Below are 15,730 nucleotides of genomic sequence, written 5' to 3'. Positions count from 1 at the left end.
ATATGTTGTAGGGGTGTAATGATTCACTAAAGCCCCGATTTGATTAGATTTTCAGTCCCCAATAACGATTAAATTTTTTTAAAAATCGCTGCCATGCTTGTCTTGGTGTGCTCGTGTGGTGATGTAGCCATTCACAAAAGAAATTTGCTTTAATGTGTAAAATTGGATTGTATTTTAAATGGAACCAAAAACCATACACTATGCTGAGTTGCACGAATTCTCTGAAAGTACCTTATATATACTCAAATAAACACTCATCAACATATTTCACTTTACTTGGACAGCAATCGATTATTTTAATGTACGGGACTAAAATCATATGAATACATTTGAGGTAATGAACTTTCCTAAAGAAAAAAAACACTTGAATTAATTTAAAATTTTGTTTTAAATCCACCTTATTACAAAATGTTTTGTTTTGCTTCTCTAGTTAGCAGGATAGAATCTACACAAACAAAATTCTGTAAGTAGCAAAGGTCACACTCCCACACCCATGTTTTTTTTAACACTGTACCTTCATATTTTCTAATGACCTAGGTTATGTTGTATTGTTAGGTTTTGCCATTATTGGCTTATGGCAAATCGGTCGTCATGTTATTTTCCTTTGAGTGCTGAGATATCTGAGTTGATAAACGTAGCACATGGTACGTCGTCGAGTGATCGTATTTGCGTCATAGTACATGTGCAATTGCCATTCCATGAAAAGAACTGTTTTGGTTTTAACAAACATGAGTTCGCTGACTAATGCTGCCCTAATCCACAGTAGACACAACAGGACATCGCGTGCAACATTCAATAGCTCGCTTTCAGACAACAGTCCCTGTCAAAAATAAAATCGGGCATCAGCTGCCACGTGCTTCATTTTTAGGGTGCTTGTTTATCACCGCCGTGCTGCTATGAAAAGGTTTTACATTGTATTAAGTGATTTGGTGAATTTTGCCCACTTTCGGACTCTGTTGCTAACGCTAACATGGTTAAGCCATGAAACTATACTACCCACAGTGCTTCTGTTTTTCATCAAGGATTATCCGAATTACCACTAATGAGCATGTACGTGGTAGGCAACGTTTTGTGCGTATGCAGTCTTTTTTTTGCAGCAGCAGCAGCAGACACGAGAGAGCAGCTCTGGTTAACATGGTGTTACAAATCATTACTTTTATTTTTTTACATCAATGCATACTATAAGCTGTTAAAATCGATATATTGATTTATGATGAATCTTCACATCCCAATTTGTTGTTATTACACAAACCCCAATTGCTATGAAATAGCAAAGTTGTGTAAAACTAACATTAAAAACAGAAAACGATGATTTGCAAATCCCTTTTAACTTATTTTCAATTGAATGCACTACAAAGAGAAGATATTAAATGTTCAACCTGATGAATGTTATTCTTTCGTTGCAAACATTCTCTTTTTTTGTGTTTGATGCTTGCAACACATTTAAAACAAGAAGCTGGGACAGGGGCAACAAAGACTGTGAAAGTTGAGAATGTTTAAAAAAACAAAACGTGTTTAGAACATTCCATAGGTGAACAGGTTAAATAGAAACAACTGGGTATAAAAAGAGCAGCCCAGAGAGCCTTAATTGGTCACAAACATGGATGGGGTGAGGTTTCAAACAACATCCCAAATTCATTAAAATTGAGGTTTGTGGAATATAACTGATCCCGATACTATTATTTCTGAAACTCACATCACCCCCCTGCCCGAAAAGGTTGAGTGTTATTTTGCACCTATAACATTGACAAAATTGTTGGTACTCTTTTGGTGCAGCATGAAAAAGGGCAAACAATAATGGTTGGACTACTCAAGAGCGAAGAGAATTGATGGAATGACCAGGAAATGTAGTGACAATGACAAAACCAGTGCAACAAATTCTGCTACAAAAAATATTGTGGCTCAAAAAAAGATACATTGAAATGGATCACGGTATTGTCCGAAGACAACTTCATCACTACTTTAGAAATAAAAAGCTTAAAATACACCAGCTACGCTTACCCTTTTATCTTTTAATTCTCCTTGACAAGACTCACAGAACCTGAAATCAATCACAGCAGGATGTGAAATGCATTGGAACATTGTTGTATACTCACAAAATTGTACACAGAAAATTGGGAAAAAGTTAGAACAGTACAGGTATAGACAAAATGACACTGATTTTCTGATTTTCTATGGATTTAAACAAGCAAACACAAACTTATTATTATTAATCTACTATGAAGAAAGAAAAAGTTCTCCTTTATTAAGTCCTTTTTTTTCACAAAAACATGAACACATTTTCAGAGGAAATATCATCACTTTGTGGGGTTGGTCAATATAAATGTCAAGAGTCTTCGTGATATATTGGCTGTCCTAGCATGCACGCCCTTCGGGAGAGAGGTGTGTGTACAAAGGTCACACATTCAGTTGGCGGGGAGGGAGGTACAAGCGGATTTTGCGGGCTGACAATTTTTAGGAATAAGGCCAGAGGGTCAAGGCCGGAACCGTACTGAGATCACGGCTGGAGGGCGGGGCAAAAAAGGGTCAAGTTCCCACCTCTGGCAGTTTGCATGTTCTCCCCGTGCCTGCATGGGTTTCCTCCGGGTACTCCGGTTTTCTCCCACATGCCAAAGACATACATGGTAGGTTGACTGAACACTCTAAATTTCCCCGGGTATGAGTGTGAGCGTGGATGCTTGTTTGTCTTTGAGTGTCCTGCAATTGCCTGGCAACCAGTTTAGAGGGTACCCTGCCTACTGCCTGAAGACAGCAAGGCTCCAGCAACCCCGCAGCCCTTGCGAGGAAAAAACGGCTTGGACACTGGATGGATGGATTTACCATATTTTTACAACCATAAGGCGCACCTTAAAGTCCCAATTCTTCCCCAAAACAGACAGGGCGCCCTGTACTGTAACGCACCTTGTGTACAAACGGAGACCCATAAATCTGTACACATTCTATTCACTCGAGCAACGGGCCTGATCCTCAATTGAGCATTTCAGAGTGCATATTAGCACACTATGTTGGTTGAAGTCTAAGACTATGCTATGTAAACTTGACTGTGACAACTAAATTCAGTGAATACCTCATTTGGTGATGGTTTCACACAATCAGAACAGACCAGTATGTACATGCGGGAGAAAGCTGGACAAAAGGGCAGCTATCCACGATGTCGTACTCTGTCTTATCATTCATGTTATTGCAAGCAAGAAACATCACAGGTTTAGACAACAGACTGAAAAAGACACTGCACAAAGCACACCACTCACATTTCTCTAACCAGCCATCTGATTGACTGAGGCTGATAGGCTCCCAGAATGCCTCATACTCTTTTTGTGTTATTTTTACTTCTTTTTGGGATATGAATGGCATGAGAGATGCACGTGCATTTTTGTTAATTGTATTTCTTTGTTTCATTGTTTGCTTGTATGCTGTTCAGTGATAGTTTTGGTTTTGATTTAAAACCGTGACTCTAAGGAGTGTGGTGACAAGTGACATCCCTCTCCTGATATTGACTATGTTAACATGAGAGCTTTTATAACATCAATGGTACTACCATTGATCCAGATTCCTCACTTTGGATCACGCGCGAGCTATCATGCATGAGATATCATGCGTGAGCTATCATGTGCCTCATAGTGCGGCACGGCTAGTGTGTGTGTTAAATGCAGAAATAGCACCCACAACTGACGCTGCACCCTTTGATACGGTGCGTCTTTTGGCCGTGGAACGACGGTATTGGTAAGACGGTATTTACTCACTCCATTCAAAATGGGTTGAAACTGGCAAACGTGTGCATGGGTCAAGAAAACCAAGCATCACTTGTATATACTGTATTTTTATGCCTTGGCCACACAGTCTCACTCACTTATAACCAGGAAATGGATGTGTGCAGTTGACTTCCTTGTTGCTTGACTGAAAGAAACGTCTACTATTTATTAAGGCAGTTAAAGCGCTCTTGTAACAAGCTGACATTAATAATTGCTAACGTGTTAGAAAGTGGCTAATTACACAAGGTAAAAGCCTGCAATCGCTGCAAAGGGATTCACACTGGGTGGGGGATGCAATCTGAGCCAGCACCAGACATCAGGTTCAGTTTGTGTTGCTTTTTTAACTTAGATTAGCACACAGCACTCCAGTATTCAACGCGACATCATTCTTCTTTGAGAGTTTTCCTTTTCTTCTCTCCAAGACACTTCCAGTACGTCATTACCTGGGTGCCACCCAGTGTTCAAACTGAGTCATCACAGTTGAATGAAGCATTTGGTAAAATTACAAACTTGAGTTAAACTAAAATGGTAAATGGAAGTTATGGTAAATGAAAGTTATTCAAATACCTCAATGTTACTTGGAGTATTGCTGTATTCAATTCAATTCTTTGCATTCCAACTTCTACAACCACATATTTTTTATTGGGACTTTTTCCTGCCACTGGATATTTGAGTTCCATTGTATTTATTGATTTATTTTAGTTCATATTATTGTATATTATATTTTAAAAGTTTTAATAAAATACACATTTTATATAGATGTATTTTTTATATATTTGTTTTATATATTACAATATATTTAAAGTTGTCTGCTATTCGTCAAAGACAATACCCACCCAAACTCACACCTGTTCGACCTGTTGCCCTCTGGCAGGCGCTACAGATGCATCAAATCGAGGACCAATAGACTGAGAAACAGTTTCTTTCCGAGAGCCATCTCCATTCTGAACTCTCACACACACACGAGAACACCCTTACCTTGCAGAACAGCATCGTGATGTGTTTTTATATACACTATTCAGTACTAAATTCCATTGCACTCTCTTATTTATTTATCTAATATATATATTTGTCTGTATTATTGTTGTATTGCACTGGAGAGGGGAGCCCTCTAATCTCGTTGCACACTTGAGTACAATGACAAAAAAGGGATTTCTAATTCTAATTTCTAATTCTATTCACAGGACAGCATGCAAATAGCGCTAATCTGCATAACATTGAGGGCGATTGCTTTTCGTTATCTGTCATAATTTTACTGGTCCACAGCCCACTTGGTAATAGATTTTCCTCCATGCGTCCCCTGAGTTAAATGAGTTTGACACCCCTGCTCTGGAAGGTGCTGTGACACTCTGTTTTTGGGACACACTGAAAAACAAAATGTTTGAACAACGCTTTGAGTTTCCCAATAATCGGAGTGAAGCAGAGTCCGCTCTGAGCTGTAAAGAGGTGTGAGGGTGGGTTTAGAAGATTTTAGGTACACTTGAGGTGTCCAGAAGTCCCCCATATACAATGCCGTCCGTCATTTCATCCATCCCAAAGAGATTAAATGATTTTGATTCCAACAACTTACAAAAACACAGTCCCCAATGACTGTACAATAATGGCAACGGCAATTCCTTTTTACGACTGAATGGTATATTAATGTGGGTGGTTTGCACCCAACGATTTGTTGACAGTCAAAGGCCTTTTTGCAATGCATCTTAACGACTGTTGTTTTGCATTTATTGTATTCCACAAGAATGATACCATTCATGGTTGGGTTGTGTCTCCATGGAGCACAGATAGTTGGGTTTGGCAGATCAACTTAGTCTGGTGCAATCTGAACCAAGCATGAACTGAAAACTACTTGTATTGTTGCAATCGATTCAATGCTCGAGAATTAAATGACCTGAATGAACGAGCATATCCACAAGCACACAGAAGTCAGGAATTGTCAATGTACCATGCAGAATGATTTCCAATTCCCAAGCCTCTGTGGTGGAGCTTGAGAACAAAATACACACTTTCTCACAGGGGAGTTAACTCATTTACTCCCTTGGACGTATAAATACGTCTTTTAAAGCAATGGCGCCCTCTACCAAAGACGTATAAATACGTTTTTTGTTTTTTTTGCGTCATAGTGTACATAAGGGTCTGATGCAACCTCTGACTGAGAATCAGCCTTGTCCGCATTGTGAATCATGTAAAAATCACCCAGCAGGGGGCAGAGGTGCAGAAAATTCGCCTTGAATCTGCGCCAGAGGTACAAATGGGGGGGCGGGATCCTGGGGTAGACTTATTAGCGTGGAGAGCAGCGTGGGTAGCAGCAGCACTAGCAGCAGTCGCATTAGTAGCGTTAGCAATGAAATCCTCCAAGCAAATGACGATCGAGGAATGTTTTTTTGTAAAAAAAAGCTTCCTAAAAGCATCAAGGCTTTGGAGACGCTTTGGTTGAGAGGATGACGCTTCATCGTCGTCACAACAAAGAGGCGTCTAAAGAGGCTGCGCGTGCCTTGCGGCCTGCATCGCCTGCCTTCGGACAATAGCCAAAGCAGCCGAGAGTCCTCACCAGATCCCCCCCGAACGAGGAGGTAAGCGCTCACAAGTTACCATTGAACATGTGGTTTTAGCCCTAATGCTTTTATTGTACATATCATGCATCTTGCGGACAGAAAATGTCGCGTCAATGTGCAGTTAGACGCGAGCTTGCTCGCTGACTTCCTCGTCCGGCCGCCTCTATTGCACAATTACACGCGAGCATAACTCCTCCCGAACAGGGAAATAAACGCTCGCAAGTTACAATTGAACACGCGGTTAGCCCTTATATCCACTTATTTTACATATCATGCATCTTGCGGGAAGAAAATGTTGCGTGAATGTGTAGTTAGACGCGAGCTTGCTCGCTGACTTCCTCGTCCGGCCGCCTCTATTGCACAATTACACGCGAGCATAAGTCCTCGCCGACGAGGAAGTAAACGCTCGCAAGTTACAATTGAACATGTGTTTAGCCATCATGCATCTATTGTACATATCACGCATCTTGCGCGCAGAATATGTCGCGTAAATGTGTAGTTAGACGCGAGCATAGGAAGTGAGCGAGCGAATGTGCGCTTCCAAGCAAGCATAACTCCTCCCGAACAGGGAAATAAACGCTCGCAAGTTACAATTGAACATGTGGTTAGCCCTTATATCCACTTATTTTACATATCATGCATCTTGCGGGAAGAATATGTTGCGTGAATGTGTAGTTAGACGCGAGCATAGCTCAACTCCGACTAGGAAGTATGCGAGCGAATGTGCACTTCAAGCAAGCGTGACTCCTCCCCGACGAGGAAGCAATACTGAATGGTGTAGTAATCATACAAACTTTCTACAATTCACAGATTGTGCATCCCGCGGCAAGAAGCTTCCTCCTCGTCTTGTTGGTGCAAAGAAAGGTAAATTATAATATGAAACTTCACACGCCAGCAATAAAATGCAGCAATAAATATATATTTCCAATTGTTTATATTTACAGGTTGTGCATCAGGAAGCAGTGGTTCCGGATGGCGTCACACACACTGGATGGCAACCGAGGAAAATCGAAAAAATGTTGTGTGCCCTTGCATCAAGGCAACTGTTTTATTTTATATCACACAAAAAAAGTATGTATGACACTGATGTATTTCATTTTTGTACATAGTTCAACAGTTCAGTCGTTTTCTGTTATGTGCAAATACATTTATTTTGTTATCAAAAACATATTTTTTGTGCTTTTTTTTGGTATTTTATAGAAGGCATGCATTATTTAGATGTTAGAGGTGTCATAAAAGCCATAAATAATAGTGTCAAAGTTCAAATTATGGCCGAAATGCATCAGTTTACAAAAAGCTCATTTTCTCAGTTTTTTCATCAGGGATTGGAGTTTTCATGAAATTTAGCTATTTTCAAATGGCGATTGCTCAAGAATGGAAAAAGATAGAAACAAACTTTTTTTTCTGTTGAAAGAAGAGAGTCTCATCTTTCTTTTGGTGTGCTCCAAGTCTATATAGCATTAGAATACAATATTCTGTGGGCCTTGCAATATTAGTCAAAACCCAGGAAAACGCTGGGATTGAGCGGGTTGCTCCAGTGAAAATGGCTGGTATTTAATGAGTTAATTTACAGATTAATTTTTTAACTGACTTTTCATAACTAACCTTTTTTCTGGGGTGGTTTTGACTGGTGTTTCGATGAAGACATGAAGTGGAAAGAGGTGGTGAAAGGATCTGGCGAGGTGTGGGGCCGACACAAGAGTCAAACCTTGGTAACAAAATAGCAGGGCATAAGAATATTGTGCTTTTTTCAATCTTAAACATATTAAAGCAACATTAACAGTAGCAACACTGGAATAACTAAAATAAAACACCCTGAAGAGTTTTATCCAGTCCCTTCCAAGTCCATAATCAATTGTGGCGCGAGCTCCACATTTAACTTTTTCTGATAATGACCACAATGGTTGTTAGTGATAGAAAAAAGAAAAGCTATAATTGTAACCATCAAAGGAAGCAGGTGTACCAAATGCTGCCTGTCAACAGACATACAACAAGCCCTTATTAATACTTGCAATACCTTTCTGTTTGCGTTTAACATTAGCATTGTCATTGTGTCGTGGGTGAAAAATGTATTTCATGCAAACTGATCATATGACTCAAGCCAGACATACCACAGACTTTACATTCCACTGGAAGCTCCATGTACTTAGCATGGCACTGCGGACACAAGTATCCTCCCAGAGAGAGACCTGGATCATTGGTGCCATCTAACAGACTTTGAGAAACCATCGACATAAAAAGATTGTCAATCAATACCTGTCAAAATTTGAGTTAACTACATAAAGGGTTACAGGTTCAAAAGTATTCACGACAACTTCTGACATTTGTAGCCATTCACTCATTGGCTACATCCCCATTTCGGGGCTACATCCCTCTGAGGCACCAACACCAATATGAGCTGTACCCCACCATGGCATTGTGACTGGACAATGAAAAGGATTGATGCAGTTTTAAAAGGTACAAACCCAATTCCAATGAAGTTGCTACGTTTTGTTAAACATAATTACAAATAGAATACAATGATCTACAAAGCCTTTTCAACCTATATTTAATTGAATACACTACAGAGACAACATACTTAATGTTCAAACTAACAAACTATCATTTTTTGCTAATCCTTGACTTAGAATTTTATGGCTGTAATTCGTTCCAAAAAATGTGACATTGTGGCAGTTAAAATGAGCACACACGACTGACTGTGAACACGTCTTTATTCCAAGACTGCCAACAACAGAATAACGCACAATCCCAAATTCGCGCCAACAAACATTCACATGAATACGCCCCCAAACGGGATGCCTGCTGGGTGAGAGGCATGGTCCTAATGTCCGCCACACAGCCCCCCCCCGAACACCCAGAAGGTCGCTCAGAACGAAAACCTCACAGGGGGCTTCACCGGCCTGCCACAACGACTACGCAGGCCATCCTTTAGCGGTGCAGTTGAAACCCGGTGGGCAGGGGGGTCAGGCGAGACAGGAGCGGGAGCACGACACACAACGTCGTCGCGCGGAAGTGAGGGCGTGGACTTTGGAGGGCGACCGCGGCGAGGGACGTGGGCCGGCAACAGCACATCGCCTGCAACCAAATGAGCTGGTTTTAGCCTATCTAACGAGACGCACTCCCTTCGCCCACCCATATCAAGCACAAAACTCTTATCGCCGCGCTCCAGCACCCTAAACGGGCCGTCATACGGTGGCTGCAAGGGCGAGCGGTGGGCATCGTGGCGCACAGAAACAAAACGGGCTGACATAAGCGCGGACGGCATGAATACCTTGGGAACACAGTGGTGAACCGGTGCAGGGCTCAGGGGCCCCCCCGACAAAAAGGAAAAGGGCGGAGCGTCCGAACCGTCTGGCAGAAATTCACCAGGTACGCGAAGCGGCTGACCGAGCACCAACTCAGCAGGAGCGGCGTTAAGATCCTCCTTCGGCGCTGAACGTAAGCCGAGCAAAATCCATGGCAGACGGTTGACCCAGTTACCGTCCGATAACGCAGCTCGCAGCGCAGCTTTAAGTGACCGGTGAAAACGTTCGCACAAACCGTTAGCCTGCGGATGGTAGGCAGTAGTGCGGTGCACGCGCACACCCAACGATACTGCCAAGGCTGACCAGAGCTCAGATACAAACTGGGGGCCCCTGTCCGAGGTGATATCGGACGGCGTGCCAAAACGCGCGACCCAGGACGACAGAAACGCACGAGCTATATCCACCGAGGTCGTGGAGGACAGAGGAACCGCCTCTGGCCACCTAGTCGTCCGGTCCACCATAGTGAGTAGGTGAGTAAAACCTTGCGAAGGGGGAAGGGGACCTACCAAGTCCACATGCACATGGTCGAACCTCCTGGCCGGAATCTGAATAGGTTCAAGGCTCGACCTGGTGTGTCGGTGGACTTTGGCACGCTGACATGCTACACAGGCCGCTGCCCACATCCTGACGTCCTTACGAAGCCCGGGCCAGACAAACTTTGCCCCAACCAGCTTGACCGATGCACGGACGCCAGGGTGTGACAGGGAGTGGATCGAATCAAAAATCCGGCGACGCCATTCCAACGGAACCACAGGACGAGGGCGGCCCGTGGACACATCGCAGAGGAGAGCAGTGCCACCGCCCCGCAACACCACCTCCTCAAGCTTAAGAGCCGTACTCACTGCCTTGAGGTTGCGGATGTCAGGATCAACGGACTGGTCGGCAGCCATTTCCGAAAAATCAACCCCGAGCTGGACTGGACACACGATCGCGCACGATAAACAATCAGCTACAGGGTTACACTTACCGGCCACGTGCCGAACGTCCGTCGTAAACTCTGAAACGGCCGCCGAGCGCCGCTGCTGACGGGCCGACCATGGTTCAGTAACCTTTGACATCGCAAACGTAAGTGGCTTATGATCCACGTAAGCCGTGAAACGGCGTCCTTCAAGAAGGAAGCGAAAGTGGCGCGTCGCAAGGTACAAAGCCAACAACTCTCGGTCGAAAACACTATACTTGCGTTCGTTATCCCGCAGCTTACGACTGAAAAACGCAAGAGGCTGCCACACATTTGCCACGAGCTGCTCAACCACTGCCCCAACAGCTATATCAGAAGCATCTGTAGTTAAAGCAACTTGCGCAGTCGCAATCAGGTGGACCAGGAGAGTCGCACTCGCCAGGGCGTCCTTAGTTTGTCGAAAAGCCTGTTCCCGCCGTGCAGACCACTCGACAGTATCATTAGCTTTCTTATTTTTCAAGGCATTGTAAAGAGGATGCAGGAGGTGGGCCGCACGCGGGAGAAACTGGTTATAAAAATTAACCATGCCCAAAAACTCCTGCAGCGCCTTAACTGAGGCCGGGCGGGGGAAGTCCACCACTGCCTTCACCTTGGCGGGCAAGGGGACCGCGCCCTGTGCTGAAATCCGGTGGCCTAAGAAATCAATCTCAACCAGACCAAATTGACATTTCGCTGGGTTAACGATCAGACCATGCGAATCAAGACGCTTGAAAACCTCTGTTAAGTGCGACAGATGTTCCTGTGGTGAAGGACTGGCCACCAGAATATCGTCAAGATATACAAACACAAAGTCGAGGTTGCGCAACACAGAGTCCATCAATCTTTGAAAAGTCGGTGCTGCCCCCTTCAGTCCAAAAGGCATGCGCAGGAATTCAAAAAGACCGAACAGGGTTATCACCGCGGTTTTGGGCACATCTTCCGCCTGCACAGGCACCTGGTGGTAACCACGGACCAAGTCCACTTTTGAAAAAATGGTGGTGCCCGCCAAACGGGTGGAAAAGTCTTGAATGTGTGGAATGGGGTAACGGTCATGCGTAGTCACATTGTTTAGGCGACGAAAATCACCACAAGGCCGCCAGGAACCATCCCTTTTAGGCACCATGTGTAAAGGCGAGGCCCACGTACTGTTAGAACGCCTCACAATCCCCAAACGCTCCATTCTAGCAAACTCCCCTTTTGCTAATTTGGCCGCGTCAAGGCGAGGCGCGCGAGCAAAAACTGGCGGGCCGACCGTGGGTATGAAATGCTCCACCCCGTGTTTAGTGCATGCGGTGGAAAAGGCTGGAGTCGTTAGGGAGGGAAAGTCTGTCAGCAGGCGCTGATAAATGTCACCCGATGCCAAATAATTCGCATGCGTTAATGGCCCGAGTCCCCCAGCCTCACACGGAAAAGTAGCAAAAGAAACAGCGTCAATCAAACGGCGGTTCGCGACATCAACGAGCAGTCCATGTGCACACAGAAAATCCGCGCCGATAATGGGAACCGTGATTGCGGCAACAAGAAAGTTCCACTGGAAATCACGTCCATGGAAGCACAGAGTCACCAACCTGGAACCAAAGCTGATGATGGGCGAGCCGTTAGCCGCACACAGGGGTGGTCCGCAAACGCCGCCCGCCTTGTCCACGGCGGAGGGTGTAAGCAGGCTGACTTGCGACCCGCAGTCCACCAGGAAACGTCTTCCAGAGGACGAGTCTGTAAGGAAAAGCAGCTCGCTCTCTTTGCCGGCGCCCACAGCCACTACTGAACGCCGGCGTTGGAGTTTCCCGGAGCTTCGTAGGTGCAGGGGGGAACACAACGCCGAGCCCTGGCGCCAAACCGCTGATGGAAGAAGCAGAGAACCTTCTCACGACGCTTTCGAACGACCACTGCGGCCACCGTTGACGGATCCACGTCTGGTGTCGTCCCAAGGGTGGAATCGGCCGCCACACTTGCACGGCGAACCGTCTCGTAGCCAGCAGAACTCGATCCGCTTCCTCAGCCAAACCTCGATAATCGCCGGTCGCCAGACAAGCGGAGTTAGCCAACACTGCGCGCACCGGAGATGGTAGCTGTCGCAGGAAAATGTGCGGGAAAATAAAACCACCCTCATCCGAACCCAAGAGCGACAGCATATTGTCCATGAGATCCACCGTCGTGCCATCGCCCAAACCGGGCAGGGAAAGGAGCCTATCTGCCCTCTCTGAGTCCGACAAACAGAACCTCCTCAGCAGAAGCTGTTTGAGCGCGTCGTATTTCCCGCCATGTGGAGGTGCTCGCAATAGCTGCATAACACGACGTGTAGTCAGTTGGTCGAGGGACGCCACGACCATGTAGTACTTCGGGTCATCGGAGGTGATTCCACGAAGGTGGAAAAGCGCTTCCACATGCTGGAACCACGAAGCCGGATCGCTCTGCCAGAACTCCGGTAGCCTCACGGTAGCGGTGACGGCTGCAAGATGAGGGAGTTGGGGCGGCATGGCCGAGGAAGACACCTCTTCATCTACGACTTGAAACATACTCGGTCACCAATGTGGCAGTTGAAATGAGCACACACGACTGACTGTGAACACGTCTTTATTCCAAGACTGCCAACAACAGAATAACGCACAATCCCAATTCGCGCCAACAAACATTCACATGAATACGCCCCCAAACGGGATGCCTGCTGGGTGAGAGGCATGGTCCAATGTCCGCCACAACATCACCTTTTCTTTGAACATCTAATCAAGATTTGGGAGCTGAGGACAGTAATTGGTGAAGCTTTGTAGGTTGAATTCTTTCCCATTCTTGCTTGATATACAGCTGCAGCTGTTGAACAGTTCGGGTTTTCCGGAGTCGTATTTAACGCTTCATAATACCCCACACATGCAGGACAAGTCTAGACTGCACACGGGGCAATCTAAAACCTACACTATTTTTTACTATGAAGCCACTCTGTTGTAACACATGTAGAATGTGCTTTGGCATTGACTTGTCGAAATAAGCATAGACGTTTGGAAGGCATTGGCATAAACACAACCCCGTACCATCACACATGCTGGCTTTTGAACTTTGCGTCCATAACAGTCCGGATGGTTCATTTCCTCTTTCGCCGAAAGGACATGACGTCCACAATTTCCAAAAACACTTTGAAATATGGACTAGTCAGACCACAGAACACTTTTACACTTTGCATTAGTCCATCTTAGATGAGTTCGAGCCCAGAGAAGACGGCGGCATTGAAGATTTGTTACAGCTACAGCTGTTGTGAAATTCTCTATATAAATAAAGTTGTATCGTATTAAGTTGCACTTACGGCTGTAGCACCGAACTGTATTTACTGATATTGTTTTTCTGAAGTGTTCCTGAGCACATCCTTCACACATTGTCAGTTTTAGATCCAGTGCCGTGTGACGGTCAGGGGCAGTCAGTGTTGGTTTTTGGCCTTGCCGCTTCCATGTGTTTTCTCCAAATTCTCTGAACCTTTTGATATTATGGACCGCGATAATGAAATCCCTAAATTCCTTGCAATTGTACATTAGGATAATTGTTCTTAAACTGTTCAACTATTTTCTCACGCAGTTGTTCACAAAGAGGTGAACCTCGCCCCATCTTTGGTTGTGAATGGCTGAGCAATTCAGGGAAGCTCCTTTTATAGCCCATCATGGCACCCACCCGCTCCCATTGAGCCTTTTCACCGGTAGGATGTTCCAAGCAGGTATTTGATGAGCAGCCCTCAACTTCCTCAGTTTTTCTTGCCTCCTGTCCCAGATTTTTTGGAACATAGAAATTTGCTAAAAACAATAAAACTTTTCAATTTGAACATTAAATATCTTGTGTTTGTCGTGTATACAAGTAAATATAGGTTGAACATGTTTCGCAAATAATTGGATTCTGTTTAACACATCATGAATTGGGTTTGTACCTCGAAAGGTTTCAACTCCAATGATCATGTAGGAAGGGTTGACTGAAATGTGCAGATCCTGAATTGGGACATAACTATATATTCATGGGCAATAAATTAATGTTTTTTGATGGAGGGAGCATGGAGGTTTACTTACGCCATGCTGAAAGAAGGTTTGGCGTTCTGGTCAGTCAGAGAGCTAAATGTATGCTGAGGAAACCCTGATTGTAGAAAGAACAAAAAGTTGAGTTAGTTTATAAAAATATTCAGTTCATCAAGAGAAATATATTTACCAGAAGACTGATAATGAACAAAGGTACATAAACATCAGCATACTGACCCATACGTATTAAAGAACATTCAGATGAGGAGCTGGCAGGGGGAGGTTTCACATGCAGCGTCAGCAGAAGTTCTTTGAAATGGGTCTCGTCCAAGATGACATGGTATGACCCACCAGTCTCCCTGGTTAACATGGCGCACACCCGAACCTCCGCAGACAGGCCGATTACAGACACCCGCACCTTCAAAGATTTCATGGTCTGAAAATGGGAAGAAACACCAATTAAAAACCTGTAATGAGAATTTCTTTTTTTTTTTTTTTTTACGATCCATAAACCACACATGCCAAGTGGTTTATTTCACATCCATACGCATGCGCATACAACTGATAGGAGTCATAGGAGTGTGCACTTAACATTTATATTTGACTCGATTCCTAATCCACGAGTGATTTTCTCCTTGAGTTGAGCTATGAAATCACGTTAAGTGAATGCAGGCATAAACGCAACCTGTCACTATAAAAGGACTAAGATCTAACTAGTCATCCGATGGGAATAAATTAGGACACAACACAGAGGTACGTGTTACCTGGATCATCTCATAGATGTTGGCTGGGTCACATGTGGTGAGGCTGCTAAGGATGATCAAAATCTCCCGACTTGTGTGTCCAGGCATGTGTCTTCATATTAAAAAAAAAAAAGGGGGCGGGGTTAATTTATAAACGACATCATAAGAAAAACTCAGTCATATACACATACACACACACGCAACTCACTTCAGGGTCTGTAAGGCCAAGTTCAGGGAATTGTACAGGGATGGTTCTCCTAGACACACAGTGTCCACTGCTTTCTTCAAAACAGCAATATGCTTCTTTGGGTTCCCTGTTTGTTGATCAAAGATATAAATTATGGCAAGATTGAATTATAAAGATAAAGATGGCCTTTATTAGTCCCACAATCTGGAAATTTGCAATGACATTTCCAATGACATCATAATATGCTTTGACTTGAAAACAAAATTAT

At 44.3% G+C, this 15,730-nt stretch overlaps 1 protein-coding gene across 3 annotated transcripts in view; it reads right to left on the bottom strand.

Moving 5' to 3' along the window:
* gtf2h2 (general transcription factor IIH, polypeptide 2) overlaps positions 1-15,730 on the bottom strand; it is a 39,037-nt gene that overhangs the window by 2,183 nt on the left and 21,124 nt on the right. The window contains exons 8-14 of one of the 3 annotated variants that reach the window (XM_088302867.1): positions 15,484-15,589; positions 15,297-15,387; positions 14,770-14,968; positions 14,587-14,650; positions 8,416-8,519; positions 7,910-8,012; positions 2,002-2,041 (exon numbers count right to left, since the gene is read on the bottom strand). In XM_088302867.1, coding sequence (XP_088158993.1) covers positions 2,002-2,041; positions 7,910-8,012; positions 8,416-8,519; positions 14,587-14,650; positions 14,770-14,968; positions 15,297-15,387; positions 15,484-15,589 — 707 coding nt within the window. The remainder of the gene's footprint in view (positions 1-2,001; positions 2,042-7,909; positions 8,013-8,415; positions 8,520-14,586; positions 14,651-14,769; positions 14,969-15,296; positions 15,388-15,483; positions 15,590-15,730) is intronic. The other 2 variants (XM_088302875.1, XM_088302884.1) reach the window with 2 other exon arrangements.

The sequence above is a fragment of the Idiotropiscis lumnitzeri genome, chromosome 1 (assembly GCF_059441095.1).
Source record: "Idiotropiscis lumnitzeri isolate Australia: NSW breed Sydney's pygmy pipehorse chromosome 1, RoL_Ilum_1.0, whole genome shotgun sequence".
Taxonomy (NCBI): Eukaryota; Metazoa; Chordata; class Actinopteri; order Syngnathiformes; family Syngnathidae; genus Idiotropiscis; species Idiotropiscis lumnitzeri.
Note: the sequence above shows the minus strand (reverse complement) of the source record. Positions and strands in the feature narration are given on the sequence as shown.